Raw genomic sequence first — 20,720 nt, 5'->3', positions numbered from 1 at the left:
GCACAGGTGAATAGGGAAACAAGGAAATATAGGAAAAAATTTACATAGTTGTGAAAATAATCTATTTCCATAAATCTACTGAATAGATAATAACTGGATACCAAAAAATGACAAAGAGAAATTTATCAAATAAAAAGCCGTTTAACAAAAGACCAATTTACAGATTCCTTTGAATTATGTCCATAAAAAATTTAAATATACAAATCACAGCCCCAAACCCAAAAGAATCTTCCTAAACAAAGGAAATACACATATAGACAAATTCAGAATCCAAATCATTAAAAAAATAGTTTAAAAATCACAGTAAATTATATCTTATAATAAGAAATAAAAAACCAAAATGACAGTTATATACAATTGTTAAAGTTTCAAAATTTCAATGATGGAGCAATAGTACCATAATTTATTTAAATAAGTTCTGTTCACTAATACTTGTATAATATACCTATTTTAATATTCTGTTAGGTAATGGATTTAAATAGCAAATGTTGAAACAATGAAAAAATTGAATTATATTCTTAAAACATCCTAATTTTGCCTATGTGTCCAAAATTGTGAATTACAGTAATGTCCTCCAGAAAAGTCAGGTATTTGGTAAAGCAAGGCACATAGGACCAGATTTTGATAAAGGTGCTTTTTCTTTGGTCCTATAATTACTTTAAATATGCTACATATCTGGGACATCCTTAAGACGACTTTCAATATAGCATAAATAACTTTCATAAACTTTTTCTTATGTAGAGCATACATTCATATGTAATTAAATATTATAACAACAAAAGTGTAAATAAAATGAGTGATGCTAAACCCTGTTTTAAAAAACAAAACAAAACTTAGGTGAGTGACTATACAATGACATTTTAAAAGTCTAATAATTTGATATGTAGGAAAAGTGTATCAATTCTTAAGAATAGTTAGTATTACACTAAGTCTACTGAGCACAAAGTCAATTAGTTTCCACTCAGATTCTGTCTCCTTAGAATCTAGTTTAAATATCAAACCACCTTTCCTTCTATGAAATTGTGACATTCAATATAAATTGATGTAAACATTTAAGTTTTGCATCTCTAAACTACATTTTCCACCATAAAAGTAGTCTACAATGTCTCTAAAAATCACTTATTATAGAATTGATAATATTACTGTGTTGATACATCTACATGTTGCATTTCAAAATTTTCTTCCAAAATACCATATTCTTAAGTTTTATAGAACTATCAATTGGCACTCTTCTCCCATGAGTTAGCACATTTTTATAATGAACAAAGTAATAGCATGTAAACTCTAAAAAGTATAAGAATTTAAATAATCAAGGAGTCATCATTATAAAAGATTGATACAATAAGGCTTCTGGAGGTCATCAAAATACACAGCACATACAGAAGAAAACAGCATTATCTGTATATATGACATGATCTAGGATACAGGTCCACCTTCTCAAATATGATTATTTCTTTATGAATCACAAACTACACAACCAAATCTCTAATAACGTTTTCAAACCGACTAGAAAAGCAAAATATAAATTATGCCTGTCTAATAAAATTTGCTTTGCAAATAGACTATTTTGCCCTTTCTCAGAACTCTTGATTACATTTTATAAACTTTGGTGGGAATCTTGAAAATTGTGTTATTTTGGACACCTGAAAATATATTACTATTGTAACTAACATGTCTGATGTCCAGTAATTTGCTGTATCATTTTTTGAAGTGTTAAAATTGAGAGACTAAACCTGAATTAACAATTAATTATGAATGCACACTAAATTAACACATAAGTACCCAACCAGTACTTCAGTGTGAGCTGAACATAAATCTTTATATTTAGTCTTGAATTCTATGCATTATGGGATTTAGATTTCCCTTAGCAGTAAGTAATAAGATGTAAGCCTGAATGTTGTTACAGTCTAAAAACACCATTCTCAAATTGTGGTAAAGTTATTAAATAAATACTCTAAAAGGTGGTCACTGAAAGTCCTAAGTCAGAGTTCCAGAAAGTTTGCTTGGTGCCAACTTGGAATCACCAGCAGATTAATTAAAAATACTTTGTAATTTTAAGCATTTTTTAAAACTCTGTATGGAATATATTAGGCTTTTGTCCTGTAGAGGCTAGGTTTGCCTCAGCAAAGTAACACAGCCAGTCCTAATTAGCCAAGAGTAGCTAAGTTTGTAACATAGTATTTTTCAGCCAAATTTTGTTTAACAAAAGCCATTAGAATTATATAAAAATATTTATTTTTTACAGATTTATACTACTAGAACAGGAGACTTTTAAAAATATATAATGTATGAAAGAAAAAAATAAATTACTTCTTATACATAATAGGTAATCCTGTCTCTAGTCAATAATTAAATTAAACCCATATTCCAATTTTAGAAAGTATTTGTGCCCACCAGTTCATTTGATCATTTCAGCTATATTTTCTCTCCCTGAACCAATTTATTAAATAACTCATGTAATTTTCAATCTCAACTCCAGTGCTAATCAAATGGAAAGGAAACCACTATTGTAAAGCAAAGCTGTGGCTCCTTCCTGGCAGCTTTTGTAGGGTCACAGAAAGGGAATTCAGAATTCAGCTGCCTCTCCCAGACATGCATCAGAGAATTCCTGGGAATGATGGGTTTATGAGAGGCCTAGAAAGTTCTTCTGAGCAGCCTTGAATTTATACTTACAGTGCCATTTAAAATAATGTAATATCATGGCAATCTGGAATGTCTCCAAGAAAAGTCATTTTGGTCTCAATTTATTGACATCTGTACTACTATTTTTTTGGTTTTGTCAACAGTTGTAGATTAAAAGAAGTTTTTACAGATCAATGAGTAAAATATTCATCTAAAAATGCTCTAGTTATTTTACAGTATATGCTTTGATAGTTCAAAATTCTCCAAATGGAGACATTAGACAATAATTATTATTTTAAATTATTATATGAGTATTTAAATTACATTTTAAAACTTTAATGGAAATTAACACACACAGAAATTTATTTTAAAGTAATATTAAGGATTTATCTGATTTACAGAAAAGAAATACAATTAAGAGATTAAGGACAAAACTCCATTAGTGTAAAAGTAACTGGCTACTATCTAGCACAGGAACAACTGGATTGCTTGCTTCCAGCAGTTCTGAAGCACTAAAAGATCTTAAAATGTAGATGGAGAAATAGATGTGTATATTTCTTTACACTAAATTTAAATGTGAATTTTATTGTCTGACAAATCAGACCCAGAATGTTACTTTATCAATTTTTATGCAGTTGAACATTTGCAACATATAGCAATCCTTTGTTTAGTAATCTTCTGTATAAATATAAAAATCTGAGATACATGAAAATGTTTTTCAAATCATCCTATTTCTTCACAGCTTTATAGGTAATTATAATTTTCAAACTTTGAATATCCATGTTATTTGATATATCTGTACAGAAAGAGTAAGATAAAAAACATTTAATAAGATTAAATATATCTAATTTGCAAAATTGATGTCTGACATTTGTTGTGTGCTCTTGCAAAGAATGCATAGGATATTTCTGCAGCAATCAAAAACATAAGATCTTTTTAAACTCAGATTTCAAGTTTCCTCCAATAATTATTCTAATCCCTGGAAATACTTTCAAGTTTTGATTTCTTGATGCAATAGGCATTTTGTTACATATACATATATTTTATCCTTAAACTTTCATATTTTCAAACCATTTGAACATTATGATCAGATTCAGCATGATGATTTTTTTCTTAGAATCTGTAGAAGTCCTCTGTGCAGGATTAATGTTGAGATTCCTAGTGCACCATTGTGAAAAACCAGATAAAGACAGTATGACCACTATGCTTTAATGGGATTTCCTGCAGGTTTAGGATCATAACCATATAGGAAAGTAGCTGTTATTACAAGGATGGCTCCAAGGAAAAAGACACTAAATAGATGAAGAAAAAATGAAAAAGAGAAAATCAGATTAAAAACAAAACAAGTTATATTTCTTTACTATAAAAACAAATATAATTTGGGACAAAATGTTCCAGTAACATGGCTAACAAATACTGAGTACTTACTACATTCCAGATATTTAGCTAAGTGTTTTTTTACATGCATTATCTCATTTAGTTCTCACAACAATCCTATGAGGAAGGACTAGCACTGTCCTCATTTGTTTATATATGAGGAAACAGGTTTAGAGAATTTAAATAATTTGCTTGAAGTCCCACAGCTTGAAGTGGGAGATGGAATTCAAACTCAGGTATGTTTAACTCTAGAGCCAAGCCTGCACTTTCATCCACTGTGCTATACTGTAGTCTCCCAAAGCAAAGATGTATAAAAGGTTGTATTTCATCTTTTTTCAAAACCATTTTTTAAAATCGAAGTATAGTTAATTTACAATATTGTGTTAGTTTCAGGTATACAGCAAAGTTATTCAGTTATACATATATGTATATATAGTATTTCACTGTAATGTGCCTTTTGCCTATAATACATTGAATAATAAGAGATTTCAATTTTTTTTAAAATTTGAATATATAAAGGGAAAATTGCATTCTTTTCAAACCACAGTAAAGTTCAGTTTAAAATACAAGGTAGTAATAAGCAAAACTCAGGATTTTTATAGGATGCTTTACAAAAGGAAATAAGACTGAATGCAGGAAGACTTGGTTTCTTCTTTAGTTTATCTATCCATATATATAATATACCTTACTATAAACAGGAAATGAATTTAAACTGGTTTCTACTACCAAATTCCACCCACAATCCTATCTCATTCTCACTAACACAAATTAATTTTACTAACTGTATTAAAATTTTAAGGTCTTGAACATTCATTCAGCAAACATACTGAGTATCTATTATGTGCCAAACTCCAGCCTTGCTTACTTATTATCAGATGGTGCTAACTCTTCTGAAGACAGGAGGAAAGAATGTTGGAAGAGGGGGTGCTTTTTCTTAGATCTCTTGATAAAGGGATATTTGAGCCAAGATCTGAGGACATGAGGGAGTATGCCATGTGAATATGTAGGGGATGTGTTTTCCAAGAAAAATAGGGCAAGTCAAAGCCCATAGCAAAGAAGTTACAATAGCAAAAAAAAAAATTTTTTAATTTAAAAAAGGTAAACAAGAGGAAAGTAATATCAGGTAAGGATAGAAAGGTAGCTAAAAGCCAAAGCAAATAGGCTGTCGATGGTGACAACTTTTGTGTGACATGGGAAGGAATTAGAGGGTTTCTGAGTATGATCTGATTTACACTGAAAAGAATCATTCTGGTTACTGAATGGAGAAAATTCGGGGACACAGGTGAAGAGAAGAAGCAAGGAGACAAGTCAGGAGACTATTTCCTTAATCTAGACGATAAATGAGGGTGACTTGGATTGTGGTGGTAGCAGTAGAGGTTGTGAGAAATGGTCAGCTTCTGGAGATTATTAAAAAGGAAGAATTAACAGGATTTGCTTCTGGATTAGAATGACATGTGAGAGAAGAGTAAAGAGAAGCTGATGACCTTACTTCACTAAGAAAATTTAAAATTTCCATACATTTTAACTTCCTCTTATAAAGCTATGTATGTCCATAGCTATAGAGTCTGCCTTCTCTGAGGTTACTGTGGATATACTGTGTTCCTAAGTCAGAAAGGATTTTGGCCTAAGCAACTGAAAGAATGAAGGTGCTGCCACTTACTAAATTGGGAACCCTGACAGAGATGGGGAATGAGTTAGACATTGAAGAAAATGTCAAATAGACAATTAGATATAAAAGCCTGGAATTCAAATTTAAATTTGAGAGTTATTAGCCTATAGATGGTATTTAAAGCCATGAGAATAGAGATCTCCAAGGGAGTGAGTGCAAATATAAGAAGTCCAAGGACAGATGAAGAGAGTACTCCAAAGTTTAGAGAATGAGAAGATAAGGAGGGGAGTGAAGTTAGAGGAAACCATGAATGGTATCCTGGAATCCATTAAAATATAATCTCATTACTCTGGGATTACAAATTAGTAATTGTAAAAAAAAATAGAACTTTATTACACTTTACTCTTCCTCACTCTGTCTTCTCTCTTGGCATCCATGACACTACATGATCCTGGGTCTCCTGCCTCACCCATCATTCCTTTTGCAATTCTTTTTCAGACTATTCTTCTCCCTGCCACCACCTAATTGAATTTTCTCATGAGCCACCTTCTCTATATAAACAAACTATCCTCTTCAAGAATGTCACCTACTCTCTTAGCTTTAGCTATATAAATTCTTCATTTAAAAATGTAATTATATGACTTATTTTATGACTTTTATGACTTATTAACTTTTAAAAATATGACTTGTAACTTTGGGGAAAAAAACCTATTCAGATCTATTGAGAAAATTCTGGCGAGCCAAATTGTATAAATTGCTTTCCAGTGTTAGATTTTCTTTCATGCATTTAGTTTGAAACCTTTTTAAAAAGATAGTTAAATGGGGGGCTTCCCTGGTGGCTCAGTGGTTGAGAATCCGCCTGCTGATGCAGGGGACACGGGTTCGTGCCCTGGTTCTGGGACGATCCCACATGCCGCGGAGCGGCTGGGCCCATGAGCCATGGCCACTGGGCCTGCGCGTCCGGAGCCTGTGCTCCACAACGGAAGAGGCCACAACAGTGAGAGGCCCGCATACCGCAAAAAAAAAAAAAAAAAAAAAAGATAGTTAAATGAATCTTACTATATATTTCTTCAAAAGTTGTAATAGAACAAAATTTTTCAGATTAGATCTTATGAAGGACTCTTATTTTTCTATATACTTTTGGAGATTTGAAGAAATAGAAAAGAATACACTACCTGGTTGGTACGAAATCTTGTAGCCAAAAATAAGATATCAGTGTTGATAATATTATGGACAGAGAGGTTGCAAATCCTTTTAAAATGTTATCCGCATACTTAATAACAGCAGCTATTACAAGGCCTCCCAGTGCCTGCAGAAGTTTTAAAAGATTATTTTAAAAAATAAACATATATAAAACTGCTTTTCAGAACAATCTCAATGAAGCTTTAGGCTTTGTCCTATAACCTAATCCCATTAAAGTAAGTTACTTTTATTAAACATCTCATAACAAATGGACTTATAGGTTTTGTTCAGTAGCCCCCTTATTTCAAAAGGTATCTGACAAAGTAACTACCAGCATAATCTGCAGTTTGTTATAATGGAGTTTGACCATATTATGAATAAAACATCCATCCTCATCCAATTTAGTAATTAAACATCACTTGTTCAGACAAATGTGGGAAAATTGGACACAATGATTAAATATTTTTACTTTTGATTAAAAATAAACTGTAACTTTAAAGTTATTTTACTAGCCTTTTAATAGCCTAACTTGGATTTCTTCCTCTAGCTTCTTCCCATTCTAATCTACCTTTCATTGCTGTCAGATTACTCTTCCTAAAGCACTTTAATCATTCTCTTTATGAATGAAGAACTGGGCTTCCCTGGTGGTGCAGTGATTGAGAGTCCGCCTGCTGATGCAGGGGACACGGGTTCGTGCCCCGGCCCGGGAAGATCCCACATGCCGCGGAGCGGCTGGGCCCGTGAGCCATGGCCACTGAGCCTGCGCGTCCGGAGCCTATGCTCCACAGCGCGAGAGGCCACACAGTGAGAGGCCCGCGTACCGCAGGAAAAAAAAAAAAAAAGAGTGAAGAACTTTCTACCAAATCCCTCTCAAATTCCAAATTGTGGCTACTTAAATAACAAAGTTTTACCATATCTCATAGTTTTGTTTTCTACCGAACCCTACATATCAGCTCCCAAGTCTGGGTTACCCACTTTCACTGTACCTCTTCAAATGGTAGAAGCTTTATGAGAGAAAGTCACAAATTATGCCAAGTGAGCTCACTACAAATTGATGTTTGAGTCCTGGTATTTCTTAGCAATGTTCTCATTCCCCTATTTACTCCCTCACACCAACTGTACCAAACCTTTAAAATTTTTCTCAAGTCTTTAGCCCCTCTTAAGGAAAGAGAGCTTCCCTCCTTGATAGGATAAAAGCCATCATACATAAACTCTCCTGACTTACCCTGTCTCTACCTCAAATTTTCTCTGAATTTTCACTTACCCTTGTCTCCTTTTCCCCTATATTAAAAATAGAAGTATCCTTCCTGCTTTCAAAACACAACTATCCTCTGCCACCTTCACCCATCCTCCCTAAGGGAACTTGTTTCTTACAGCTTCAAATACCTCTAGAGAAAGGCTTTGTGAAGGCAGAGACTTCTATCTTCATTTTTGTATCCTCCAGAGTACTCAGTAAGTATTTTTTGAAGATGAAATTACTCAACCCTTGAATAATTTCAAGTTATAAGCCGAGGTAATTTGATAGGAGTACTCCAATATGTAACCAAAATATAAACTATAAACTGTTACAGATTTAAATATCTAGATCTGCTTCTTGAGCCTGAAAGAGCTGACCACAGACTTCCTGTAAAATGATCAGAACAGTAGAAAAATTACAAGTTATATTTGTCCTCAGCTTACAACTTTTATTCTTAAACTTGCATTTTCGTTATGTTAAATTTAAATACCATAAAGTTCATTCATGATTCATTTTCAAATAAGTTTTCATTACAGCATTTAGATCAGTTCTATTTTAACTTCCCTGAATAAACTAGAGATAATGAGAGTACTGATAGGAGGGAACCCTTCTTCCTCATATCAGTATATCATAGCTACTTTGATTCTCTATATTAAAATAAAATTTATTAGCATAAATGTAAGACTTTAAATGCTTTACCTGAAGAACAACAACTATCCACGTCAGCCAGTTATACCCCTGAAAAAATCCATTCTTTGATACCAGTTCTCCATCATAAACATATACACCCATTAATCCAAATATACTCCCAAAGAAACCTAAAATAAAAGTAAAGTCTATGTCAAACATCATTTAGTTTGCCTGGAGAGATATTTTTCTATTAACATTCCAAATACTTTTAAACTTAACTTTTCCTTTTCAATAAAGTTGGACTACTTTAAAAATTTTTTACTTGTATAATTATATAAACTTAAGAAAAGTATACTTAGTACTATATTATGACTGTAATATAGACATGGGAATATATAAAAGAACAGAGATTACCAACTTTGGAGGACTGAAAAAATATAATGTATACATTCCAGGACTAAATGGCTGTCCCATTCAAATATTTCTAAAATGCTCACTTTTGGTGTATTTCATTGTATCTTATATCTTCCTATTTGCTAGATCTAGATTTTCATATATTGACATTCATACATGCAGACATAATAGCTCAGGTATGTGGTCCAGCATTTTCCTTTATTTAGAAATTTTGGATGTACAATAATTAATAAACAAAAAATTAGAGCTAAGAAACAGTCAGCCATAGGCAACGTCAGAATGTTGTTATTGAAGTCTCACTGTTAGGGAAAGTCAGCTCAGTGAGAGCCTGAAATGTGTCTTATTCACTGCTGAATCCCTTACTTCTACCACAGAGCTTATCACATGACTACTGGATCTAAGATTTCCTGGAGCAATCCTAAACTATGAATAAAGAAATGGATATTACAGGGGTCATCTCTTTGGGGCAGTCTGTGGTAAGATAAGCAAAGAGTGCAGGGTAAAGCAATTTTTTATAAAGCCACAACTACTCAAAGTATTCCACAGTGAAAAAGAACTAAAAGGGATGTGAAATGTTCTTTCTAAAATTTTATTTATGCCAACTCTATCATTTTAATATGTCTAATTTAGAACATGAAAACAATACTGGTATAATACAAAATCACAAAAATAAACACTTCCAAGGGTATTATTCATTTCTTTTTTAATTATAAAAATAACACTTGATAATTACAAAAAATATAGAGAGTACAGAAGAGTACACACGTCAGTATGTACAGATCTACTGCATTCTTTCTATCAGTTGCATAATATTCCATCGGACGGACAATAACAGTATGAAATACACATATAACGCCACATGCAACAAAATGTACTAAGTGCTTTATGTATGTTAACTCATAACAACCCTATGAGGTGGACACTTCTAGTTCGTTTTACAGATGAACAAACTGAAGCAAAGAGAGGTTAAATAAACTTGCCCAAACTCATGTTGCTGGTTAGTGATGGATTCAAGATTTTAATCCAGGCAGAGTGGTTTTGAAGTCTATGATACATTTAATCATATTGATAATTTATTTAACCAGTATTCTAAATGTTTTCTATTTTTTACAATTGTAACCAATGTTGAAATGAATAAACTTGGACATTTATCTTTGTTCTCTTGTATAAATATTTATATCTGTAGGATAAATTCTTATCCAGACATGGAATTTTTACACTAAAGCTGTAATTTATTTAAAATTTTGTTATATATTCCCAATCCAATAAGGTTACATCAGTCTACCAGTTGCCCCTCCATATTCGCAGGTTTTGCCTCCACAGATTCAACCATCCATGAATCAAAAATGTAAAAAAAAAAATTCCAGAAAGTTCCAAAAAACAAAACTTGTATTTGCCAGCACAGCAACTTATTTACAAAGCATTTACACTGTATTAGGTATTATAAATAATCTAGAGATGATTCAGTATATATGAGAAGATTGCATAAGTTATATGCAAACACTATACACCATTTTATACAAGGGACTTGATCATCCACGGCAGTCCTGGAACCAATCCCCCACAGATACCAAGGGAAGACTGTACTCATAGCAACCTAAGGTAACAAGAGTTCCTGCTTCTCCATTCTGTGGCTAATATTGGATCTTATCAATTAGCTAACCTTTGACCGTTGATATTTGAAAACTTCTATACATTGTTTTGTTTTTGTAATCTCGAGTTCTATAACTTATTTATGTATCCTTTTCAAAACTTTGAGTTATTACCATTACCATTAGATTGTGTTATGAGGTCAAACCAAAGAATAAGAAATCCGTGAAATACCAGAGTCATGAATTCTGACCTTTCATTTTTATCTTAAAATCGAGAAAATTTGGGGGAACTCATACAAACCTGAATACTTCTTTCTTTTCTGATATTTGCGTATTAATGTAAATAGCTGATGTAAGTGCTTAGGCACTAATAAAGCACAAGGCACTTTATTCTAAACACTTTACATGTATTATCTCATTTAATCCACATAGCAACATATGAAATAAGTACCATAATTAAGTACATTTTATAGATGAGGAAGCAGAGAGGAAGGTTAAGTAAGTTCTGTAATGCCACACACGTGGTAGGTAATAAAATCAGGATTTAGGGCTTCCCTGGTGGCGCAGTGGTTGAGAGTCCGCCTGCCGATGCAGGGGACACGGGTTCGTGCCCCGGTCTGGGAAGATCCCACATGCCGTGGAGCAGCTGGGCCTGTGAGCCGTGGCCGCTGAGCCTGCACGTCCGGAGCCTGTGCTCCGCAACGGGAGAGGCCACAACAGTGAGAGGCCCATGTTCCACACACAAAAAAAAAAATCAGGATTTGAGTGGTCAGACTACCAAACCAAGAGTTCTTAACCACTATGCTATAGATATACTCTTTCTGAAATGGTGAATGCTTTTCAAGTCTGAACTTGCCTTCTAGACAAAATGAACAAAGGGAAGCTAATTTAATTTTGTTTTCAAAAATATTTACCTTGAAGTTCTTAAAAAAAAACACATGATACATTTCTACAAATTTTGCAGAGAAACAAATAAATACTATGTGATAAAACGAAGGTTCAGTCTGTTTGTCATCATATTATGTGAAAACAACTGAAAGGATGGACTTTAATCAAATTTTGAAGGTTTGTCTCAAAATACAGGCCATTAGGATTACAGACAATTCACTGTATAGGGCCTGGAAGGGCCTGTTATGACTGCTATCAGGAAACATGGTATAGCTATTAAGCTGATGTGAAGAAAAAAACAGTGGCTTCAGAGAAAAAAACAATGGTTTCAAAGATGAGCTCCAAAGTCACAGGGACAGAGGCTTAAAACAGAACATGTTGATTTGCAGTTGAGCTGCTTCTCACATGTAGCATCTTCCAAAATGAATATGACAAGAATACTAAATTCTGAAATCTTTGTATGAGGAGTTAAATGTTACAATACTGTATACAAATAGTTTAAATATCTATTCAAAGGCAATCTCTTTTTTCTTTTAAACTATTCACCTTCAGTTAGAAAAATGCTGTAGTATTTAAAAGCTAAAATGTAACAATTTGAAATAAAAAAGCATAGTAAGATTTTAAGGAGACAAAATTTCTTCATTTCAAACTTGCTCGATTTAAGTGTCTATTTTTTCAGCTTTACTGAGGTATAATTGATAAGTAGAATTCTAAGCATTTGAAGTGTACATTGTGGTGATTTGATATACAACATGGTGACTGTAGCTGATAACACTGTATCATATAATTAAATTTACTATCTTTGTTTTTTCTTTGTTTTTTGTTTTTTGTTTTTTTCTTTTTCCTATCTTAATCTCTTTTTCCAGGAGGAAAATATGTAAGTTATTTGCAACATCTGTGGAAAACATAGCAACCAAAGACAAAGGCTCCAAATGGTGAGGACAGAAACAGGCTTCATACAGCCTTATGAGCACAGACCCAAAATTCCATATTCTTGAAAAGACATTCATTTAAAATACAGTTTTTCAAAAGGCAAAAACCCTGACAGATATTTGCATCAACAGCAGCTTTTATAAAAGGTTTATTTAATTAAAGATACATAGGACTTCCTGGCAGTCCAGTGGTTAAGATGCTGTGCTCCCAATATAGGGGGCACAGGTTCAATCCCTGGTTGGGGAACTAAGATCCCGCATGCTGTGCGGTGTGGCCAAAAAATTTTAAAAAAAACAGGAAAACACAGAAATCTTTAAACATAACAATATAATCCTTTAAAAATAATATTAGAAAACATTTAAAACTTACCAAGTTGAATGTTTCTTATCCACACTGATTGTTTGGTTTCTTTTAAGATTTTCTCAAAGTAAACCCCAGCAAAGCCACTTGAAAAACATGCTGTGAGAACTGCCATGAGGCCTACAAATTGTGAGCCAGCTGAAAGTTCCTTAGAATTAAGCTCTTGAGAGTCTGAGGGCCACTGAACAAAAAGAAAAACAAAATTGAAGTTTAATTCCTATAACATTTTACAAAATACATATGTAGAGTCCACTCTTAGACCTTAAGGTAAAAATGCAACCAATACCATTCTGGGGGATTGCAGAGAAGAGCTTTTGAAAGAAAAACTTAGAATCATTTTTTTTCCCATAGTGATATTACTGTTGTAATTTATAATTTCAAAAATACCCTAAAAAAGAGAACAATTATAATAAAAGCACAGATGCACAAAACAGCCTCCACAAGAAGTTCAGTTGAGAAATTCAGAGTGTGAAGTGTTGGAGCAGCAAAAATGAGTATGGAGCTGATGTTTCATTATGGAAGGTCCATTTCATGCTAACCATTCTGAGCTTTATTCTGTAGATCAGTGTTCCTAAAACTTCACTTATTTCACTATCATCTTCATGGTTTTTGTCAAATGTATGTTCTCCCTAAACTATTACTTGATATTTTAATTTAAAATACCTCACTTTTTTTTTTTTTTTTTTTTTTAAGTTACTGGTTTTAATTCTCCTAACAGTGTGGTAATTATATGATTACTATCATAACTTTGCAGGTTTGTTTAGTGGGCCTCAGATGGAAAGCAACATGCTCAAAGCTACATTGCTAAGAAGTGGTCAAATCAGGATCTGAACCCAGGACTCCTGAATCCAGATCTTGCCCCACCTTTTTTTTTTTTTTTTAAAGAAGATGTTGGGGTAGGAGTTTAGTAATTTATTTATTTATTTATGGCTGTGTTGGGTCTTCGTCTCTGTGTCAGGGCTTTCTCTAGTTGTGGCAAGCGGGGGCCACTCTTCATCGCGGTGCGTGAGCCTCTCACTATCGCGGCCTCTCTTGTTGCACAGCACAGGCTCCAGATGCGCAGGCTCAGTAGCTGTGGCTCACGGGCCTAGATGCTCCATGGCATGTGGGATCCTCCCAGATCAGGGCTCGAACCCATGTCCCCTGCATTAGCAGGCAGATTCTCAACCACTGCGCCACCAGGGAAGCCCTAAAATACCTCACTTTTAAAAACTGAATACCGACTTTACCTTACCTTAAGCAGAATCTATGAAAATATGGGTTTGATATGCCAATTATATTTTTCTAATAACCACTTAAATAACTATTAGACATATTTATTCAAAATATACATACCACACTCTGAGGAAAGTGATTGTAGGGGAGGGGGGCTTTGGATGGCAGGAGATTGACATGATTGGATTTCTTTTAGATAGAGAACAGTGGTGACTAAGTGGAGGCTGAATTGTAAGACAGAAGTTAAAAAAAAAAATCAATTAGGAGGCAAAAGATTACTTGAGACACAAAGAAGGCGTGAAATGTGGAAGTGCTAGAGACAGACAAGGACAGAATCAAGAAGTATTAGAAAGCAGAATCAGAAAGTCTTAGTGATTGACTGGATGTACAGGCTAAAGGAAGAGTCTAGGACAACTCTCAGGCTAAGTAAATCATGACTGGAAAAAACAGAAATAAGGAACAGGTTTGGTGGGGAAAAGGTAAAGTGCAGCTTTGGATACACTGAGTTTATAAGGCCTATTGAACAACCAAACAAAGATGTCCAATGTGCTTTTATATATATAAATCTGAAACTAGAGGTTATAACCAGAGCTGATGACACAGACCAAGAAGCTATCAGCATATGTGTTAATAAAAACCTTCAGAAAGAATGAAATCTCCAAAAGTAAGGAAATAATTTAAGAGAAATAACAAGCCTATCAACAACACAATATCTAATGGGACTATCAAGAAAGAGGACCCCAGGAAGGAAACCAATAAGGAATCATTAGAAAGATGTGAAAAGAACCAGGAGCGAGTGGTATCAAGGAAGCTGAGAGACAACAGGAAGGGAGTGGTTGATCTCAAATGTCCAGATACTCAGTAAAAAACAGCTTTGTTTTACATACAGTGTCTTATTTCCCTAAATAGACTTCATTTCTTTATGTTGGATAATTTGATTTGTGTCATTTACAGTCCCAATGTAGTATCTTGCTCAAAGGAAGCCCTCAAAAAGTCAGTTGTAAGAATAAGCATTAATTTTCTTCAACAAATAACAGAACCATATTTTCCAAAATGAGGTTCTGAAACTGTGATAAAAGTAAAAGTTATACTTATCTTGAATAGTTACCTGTACAAAAGCAACTCCTGTCATCAAAATTACTAGGGAGAGCCACTGGTACACACCTAATTTTTTACTAAGCATCGACACAGAAAATAATGCAGTCGTAAGAATTTTCAACTGATATGTGACCTGAAAAAGAAAACAGCTAATATTATTGTTTGTTTCTTTCTTTCTTAGAAACACTACTAGAAATGTATTTTAAATGAAAAGGGAAAGGCCACAACAGTGAGAGGCCCGCGTACCACAAAAAAAAAAAAACAACTTTATTGCTAAAAAAATACTATCATCTGACAATGGAGGGTTGCCACAAATCTTAAATTTGTAAAAAACAATATCTGCAGTAAAATAAGGTATACCTATACCTTTAATGATGCTAATATTTCAAATGTTAAATATTATAAGGTAGCATATTAAGAAGAGCATTATCTTTATATATATACATATATATATATATATATATATATCTTTCATTGGGGAATAAATCAAATTGATTATATATACACATATGTATTTATGATAACCAAAACCTCAAAGTATTAATTTGTCAACCAAGTATTCTTACTTTATCATAGCAATATTATAATATTGATACCTTGTATTTTATAATGTATTTTATCATCAGCCATTAATGCCAATTAATAATTATGAAGACTTTAATCATAAAAAGAAGGATATCAGGAGGTGGGTTTGGCTCAAACAACAGAAAACCCAACCAAAAGTGGCTCAAACCCATAGGGATTTGTCTCATATGTCATGAGTCCAGGTCAAAAGCTGCTACAGCAGCTCTGTGATGACATCAGGGACCTAGCTCTCTCTGTATATATACTGGCTTTTTATTTTCATGCTTTTCATGTATTGTCTACGTGATTTTTTGCAACAGATTACCAACTGACTGATGCACCTCTGGTTCTTCTTTCCGGAAGGAAGAAAGAGGAGGAGGAAACAGTGGCCTAGCAGGCATCTTCTTCCCTCTCACTGACCAAGACTGTGTGTTGCATAACTACTCCCTGCTGCAAGGGAGCTGGAAAATCAATTTCTTTTCTTTTATATTCTCCACATTAGAGATAAGAAAGGGAGAAAGGAGTTAAAAATGGACTCTGAGCTAGTCAACCCACAGTATCATTCACAAAAAAATGTCCAAAGAACTTTAAGAGATACATAAACCCACAAAGGGAGAAATTCTAAGGAACCCTACCACCTTACCAATAATATACTTCACAGATGATTTTTCTCTCCCAACATAAAACTTGCAAACTTTATGAAAACTGTTTTAAAATGAAAATACCATTTTTAAATTAATTTTTATTAGAGTTTAGTTGATTAACAATGTTGTGTTAGTTTCCAAAATGAAAATAACTAAAGAATGCTACTTGATATTCAGCCTTTCCTGACTAAAATAATGGTAAAAAAATTATGTAAGTAAAACAAAAATTACCAAAAGATTTTTTTAGTTTTAGCAGAAAAAATATAAAATATAAGCTCATCTTTAAAATTAAATTTTTAAATAATTAATGCTGTCACATATTTTTCTCATTAGCAGTATGAGGGTAGTGGAATTGAGTCTTGTGGCTTTAATTTGATTTCTCTGATTGCTAGAGAGGTTGAACATCTTTTTATACATTGATTGGCCACCCAGGTTTTCTCTTCTGTGAGTTGCCTATTTATATCTTTTGTCCCTTTTTTTGTTGAGTTTCTTATCTTTTTCTTATTGAGTTGTGGGAGTTCTTTGTACATTCTGGATATTAATTATTAGTGATTACCTGTGATGTAAATATCTTCTCTCAATCTGTTGCTTGTCTTCTCATTTGGTTGTTATACAAAAACATAAAAAAGTCTGTTTTTCATTTTAATGTACCCCCAAATAATCTAACCACATGGAGCCCTAACCACTGGACCACCATGGAATTCCCGCAATAAAGATTTTTTTAAAAAAAACTATATCAGGGCTTCCCTGGTGGCACAGTGGTTGAGAGTCCACCTGCCGATGCAGGGGACACGGGTTCGTGCCCCGGTCTGGGAAGATCCCACATGCCATGGAGCGGCTGGGCCCATGATCCATGGCCACTGAGCCTGTGCGTCCGGAGCCTGTGCTCCGCAACGGGAGAGGCCACAACTGTGAGAGGCCCGCGTACCGCAAAAAAAATATAAATAAATAAATTAATTAATTAAATAAATAAATAAAAAATAAAAAACTATATCAAATTAGTCACTGCTGGACTAATCATGCAGCAAATAAAATAAAAAAGCCTTGACTTTAGTAAAAAATTATTACTCCTCTAAATTACTTATACTCAAATTATTATTAATGCAAGATACTGTGTTTCATATTTACAGCATTAACCAGAGGACATGAATCATAACATAGATAAGAATAAAATACCTTTATTACTAGACTAAAACCATCTTAATAAAATGAAAATTGAAATGTTCTTCAATAATGCAAGTGTTCAAATGTGTAGTTACCTATATATATATGTCATATATATAGGTACCTATACATATATACTATATATATGTATCACATGTGAATAACTCCAAAATAATTAAATAAATTGCAATAACTTAAAAAACCTAGATACCTACTGCTTTCTTTGTAGACTAATAAAATGCAGGCCATTATCTTCAAAAGTTCAGCAACAACCACGGCTGTAGATGACAGATAACGAGGCCCCTCCTCTTTTAAAGTCCTAGAATAACGCATCGTTAGAACCAGACTTGTAGTCTGAAAGACCAAAATTCCCAAGGAAAGGTATTTTAGGTTGGCTGACATTGTCTTATCTTCATTTGCCTGTAAAACAAAATACACAGGGCAAATAAACAGAAAATACAGAAATTATAAATATTTTAAAAACCAATAAAAACAACAACAACAAAAAAAACCAGTAAGAGATGTCTGGTTCCAAACAAGATAAAGTGCATTCCATCCTATTCTTCCTGCTAATTACAACTATAAACCTTGGACCAAAGACAAAGCAACTACAAGGAGACTCTTGTAGAAAAGAGACTGGCTAGAAACTGCAGATCTTGAGTGATTAAAAAATCTTGAGATTTTTTGCCATTCATGTATCTCACCCTGGGTGTGACAGCAGTTTACAACCTGGAACCACCAATAGGTGTAGATCAACAACAAAAAAGCCATAAGAAAAATCCCACTGTCTCCAACCAAAGGACTGGGAAGACAGCAGCCCTGAAGGATGCAACCCTCCCAAATGGGTGCTGTATAATCTGTGGGGCAGTGCCTTGCTGACCATCCCAACCCTGCAAAAATGACAACAGAGGTGGTGGCCCTCCCATCCCCCACCAGGATGCAGACACAAAGACTATGGGGGCAGAGCCCTGCCAACCATTCCTGCCCTACATAAGGTGAATGTCAGCGAAGACGCAGCACCATTCCTCCCTCTCCAGTGGCTGCCTACTAATATAGACGATTTAAGTAGGAACCAAGGTCTCATAACACTCAAAACGTCCAGGATACAATCCAAAATGAATATACTCATCATTCCAAAAGACAGGAAAAAAAATCTCAACTAGGATGAATAAGGACAAACCAACAGATAACAACAACACATAGTTGATATAGATGTTGGAATTATCAGACAAGAATTTTAGAGAAGTTACTACAAAAATGCACCAACCAACAGGCAATTATAAACATTCTTGAAATAATTTTAGACTTACATAGTTGAAAAAAATAGTACAGGACTTCTCATGTGCCCTCCACCTGGCTTCCCCCAATAATAAAAGTAGCAAAGTTTCTGTATTTTTCCTAAAGCAATTTAATATTAACTCTAAGAGACTCACTTTAAATATGAAGATACAAATAAGTTAAAAAGTAAAAGGATGGAAAATGATAAAAACCATGAGGAAAATAACTATGAGAAAGTTGGAGGGGTTAGATTAATATCAGGCAAGACAGATTACATAAGAATTATTTTTAGAATTAAAGGACACTTTGTAATGATAAAAGAATCAACACATCAGGAAGATATAACCATTATAAATGTATATGTGCTAATAACATAGCTTCAAAACTGACAGAACTAAAAAGAAAAACAGGTAAATCCAGTCAGAATGTGAGATTTTAACCCACCTTTCCCAGTAATTCATAGAATATACACACACACAAAACCCAGTAAGAATATAGAAGATTTGAACAACACTATCAACCACTGTATGTAGACCTGGAGATGCTCCACTAAGATCCTCCTTCAAGGAAGGACTTAATGTAGTGTGCATGATCATTCAACTGCCTCTCCACCCCAGTTCACATCCTTTGCTTCAAATTCACCTAAAGATTCAATCTCAAACAAAATCTCTGAAGGTTTTTTTTTGGTAGAAATTGATATTGCTTTTAAAATTTATAGGAAAATACAAAGGACCTAGACCAGCAAAACAATTTTGAAAAGGAAGAATAAAGTGGAAGGAGTTAAACAACTGAAATTCCAGACTTATTATAAAGCCCTAGTAATTAAGACTGATATTGACATAAGGACAGAAGAATAGTTCAATGGGACAGAATGAAATCCAGAAAAGGGACTTCCCTGGTGGTGCAGTGGTTATGAATCCGCCTGCCAATGCAGGGGACACAGGTTCGAGCCCTGGTCCAGGAAGATCCCACATGTCGCGGAGCAACTACGCCTGTGCGCCACAAATACTGAGCCTGTGCTCTAGAGCCCATGTGCCACAACTACTGAGCCCATGCACCTAGAGACTGTGCTCCGCAACAAAAGAAGCCACTGCAATGAGTAGCCCCAGCTCGCTGCAACTAGAGAAAGCCCACGCACAGCAACAAAGACCCAAAACAGCCAAAAATAAATTAAATAAATAAGTTTATTTTTAAAAAAGCTAAAACTATAAATATATTCAAGAAGAAAACATAGGAGAAAATCATAGCCAAATAAAAATAGGCCGAGATTTCTTTGGATACAAAAAGCACAAACCATAAAAGAAAAATATGGAAAAATTGGACATCATCAAAATTTAAATCTACTCTTCCAAAGACACTGTAAAAATAATGAAAGGCAAACCACATCATGGGAGAAAATATTCTCAACACAAAAATCTGACCATGGTCTTGTATCTAGAATGTATAAAGAACTCTTACAACACAATGAGTAGAAGACAAACAACCCAAATTAAAATGGACAAAAGATTTCAATAGATATTTCACCAAAAAAAGATAAATGAATGGCTAATATGCACATGAAAAGATGTTCAACATCACAGTCATTAGAGAAATACAAATTAAAGCCACAATGAGATAACATTATATACCTATGAGAATAGCTGAAATCTTAAAAATTGATGCTACCAAGTGTTGAAGAGGATTTAGAGCAAATAGAACTCTCAACTTTGCTAGTGGGAATGTAAAATGCCACAACCACTATATCAACCAACTATCTCATTTTTATAAATCTGCATTAGCAGAAGAATCCTAGTGTGAAATAAAATTACAGCATTTTAGAAGTGGAAGATGCTTTAGAAATCATCTAGTACAATATCTTCATTTTAAAATAAAGAAAATAGTGAACAGAGAAGTTAGATGACTTGTTCAAGGTC

The 20,720-nt window shown here is 33.8% G+C and overlaps 1 protein-coding gene across 1 annotated transcript; it reads right to left on the bottom strand.

The window, feature by feature from the left end:
* Window positions 1-3,823: 3,823 nt before the first annotated feature.
* SLC35A3 (solute carrier family 35 member A3) lies at window positions 3,824-17,943 on the bottom strand. The gene is made up of 7 exons (XM_007449626.1): window positions 17,745-17,943; window positions 15,524-15,534; window positions 15,168-15,290; window positions 12,854-13,025; window positions 8,727-8,845; window positions 6,784-6,917; window positions 3,824-3,914 (listed from the first exon to the last, which is right to left on the bottom strand). The coding sequence occupies exons 1-7, from the start codon at window positions 17,929-17,931 to the stop codon at window positions 3,824-3,826; spliced, it is 837 nt and encodes a 278-aa protein (XP_007449688.1). The 5' UTR covers window positions 17,932-17,943.
* Between the last annotated feature and the right edge of the window lie 2,777 nt (window positions 17,944-20,720).

This window comes from Lipotes vexillifer, unplaced genomic scaffold (genome assembly GCF_000442215.2).
Source record: "Lipotes vexillifer unplaced genomic scaffold, Lipotes_vexillifer_v1.1 scaffold445, whole genome shotgun sequence".
NCBI classification, from domain to species: domain Eukaryota; kingdom Metazoa; phylum Chordata; class Mammalia; order Artiodactyla; family Lipotidae; genus Lipotes; species Lipotes vexillifer.
This window is presented reverse-complemented; position numbering and strand designations above follow the sequence as displayed.

Bases quoted from the DNA above. Each gene is read 5' to 3' on its own strand.
- SLC35A3 (XM_007449626.1), bottom strand. From the start codon at position 17,931: ATGTCAGCCAACCTAAAATACCTTTCCTTGGGAATTTTGGTCTTTCAG. The intron at 13,026-15,167 runs GTAACTATTCAA...CTTTTTGTTCAG, and splicing joins CAGGAGTTGCTTTTGTACAG to TGGCCCTCAGACTCTCAAGA. The intron at 6,918-8,726 runs GTAAAGCATTTA...AAACTTCTGCAG, and splicing joins GGATAGTTGTTGTTCTTCAG to GCACTGGGAGGCCTTGTAAT.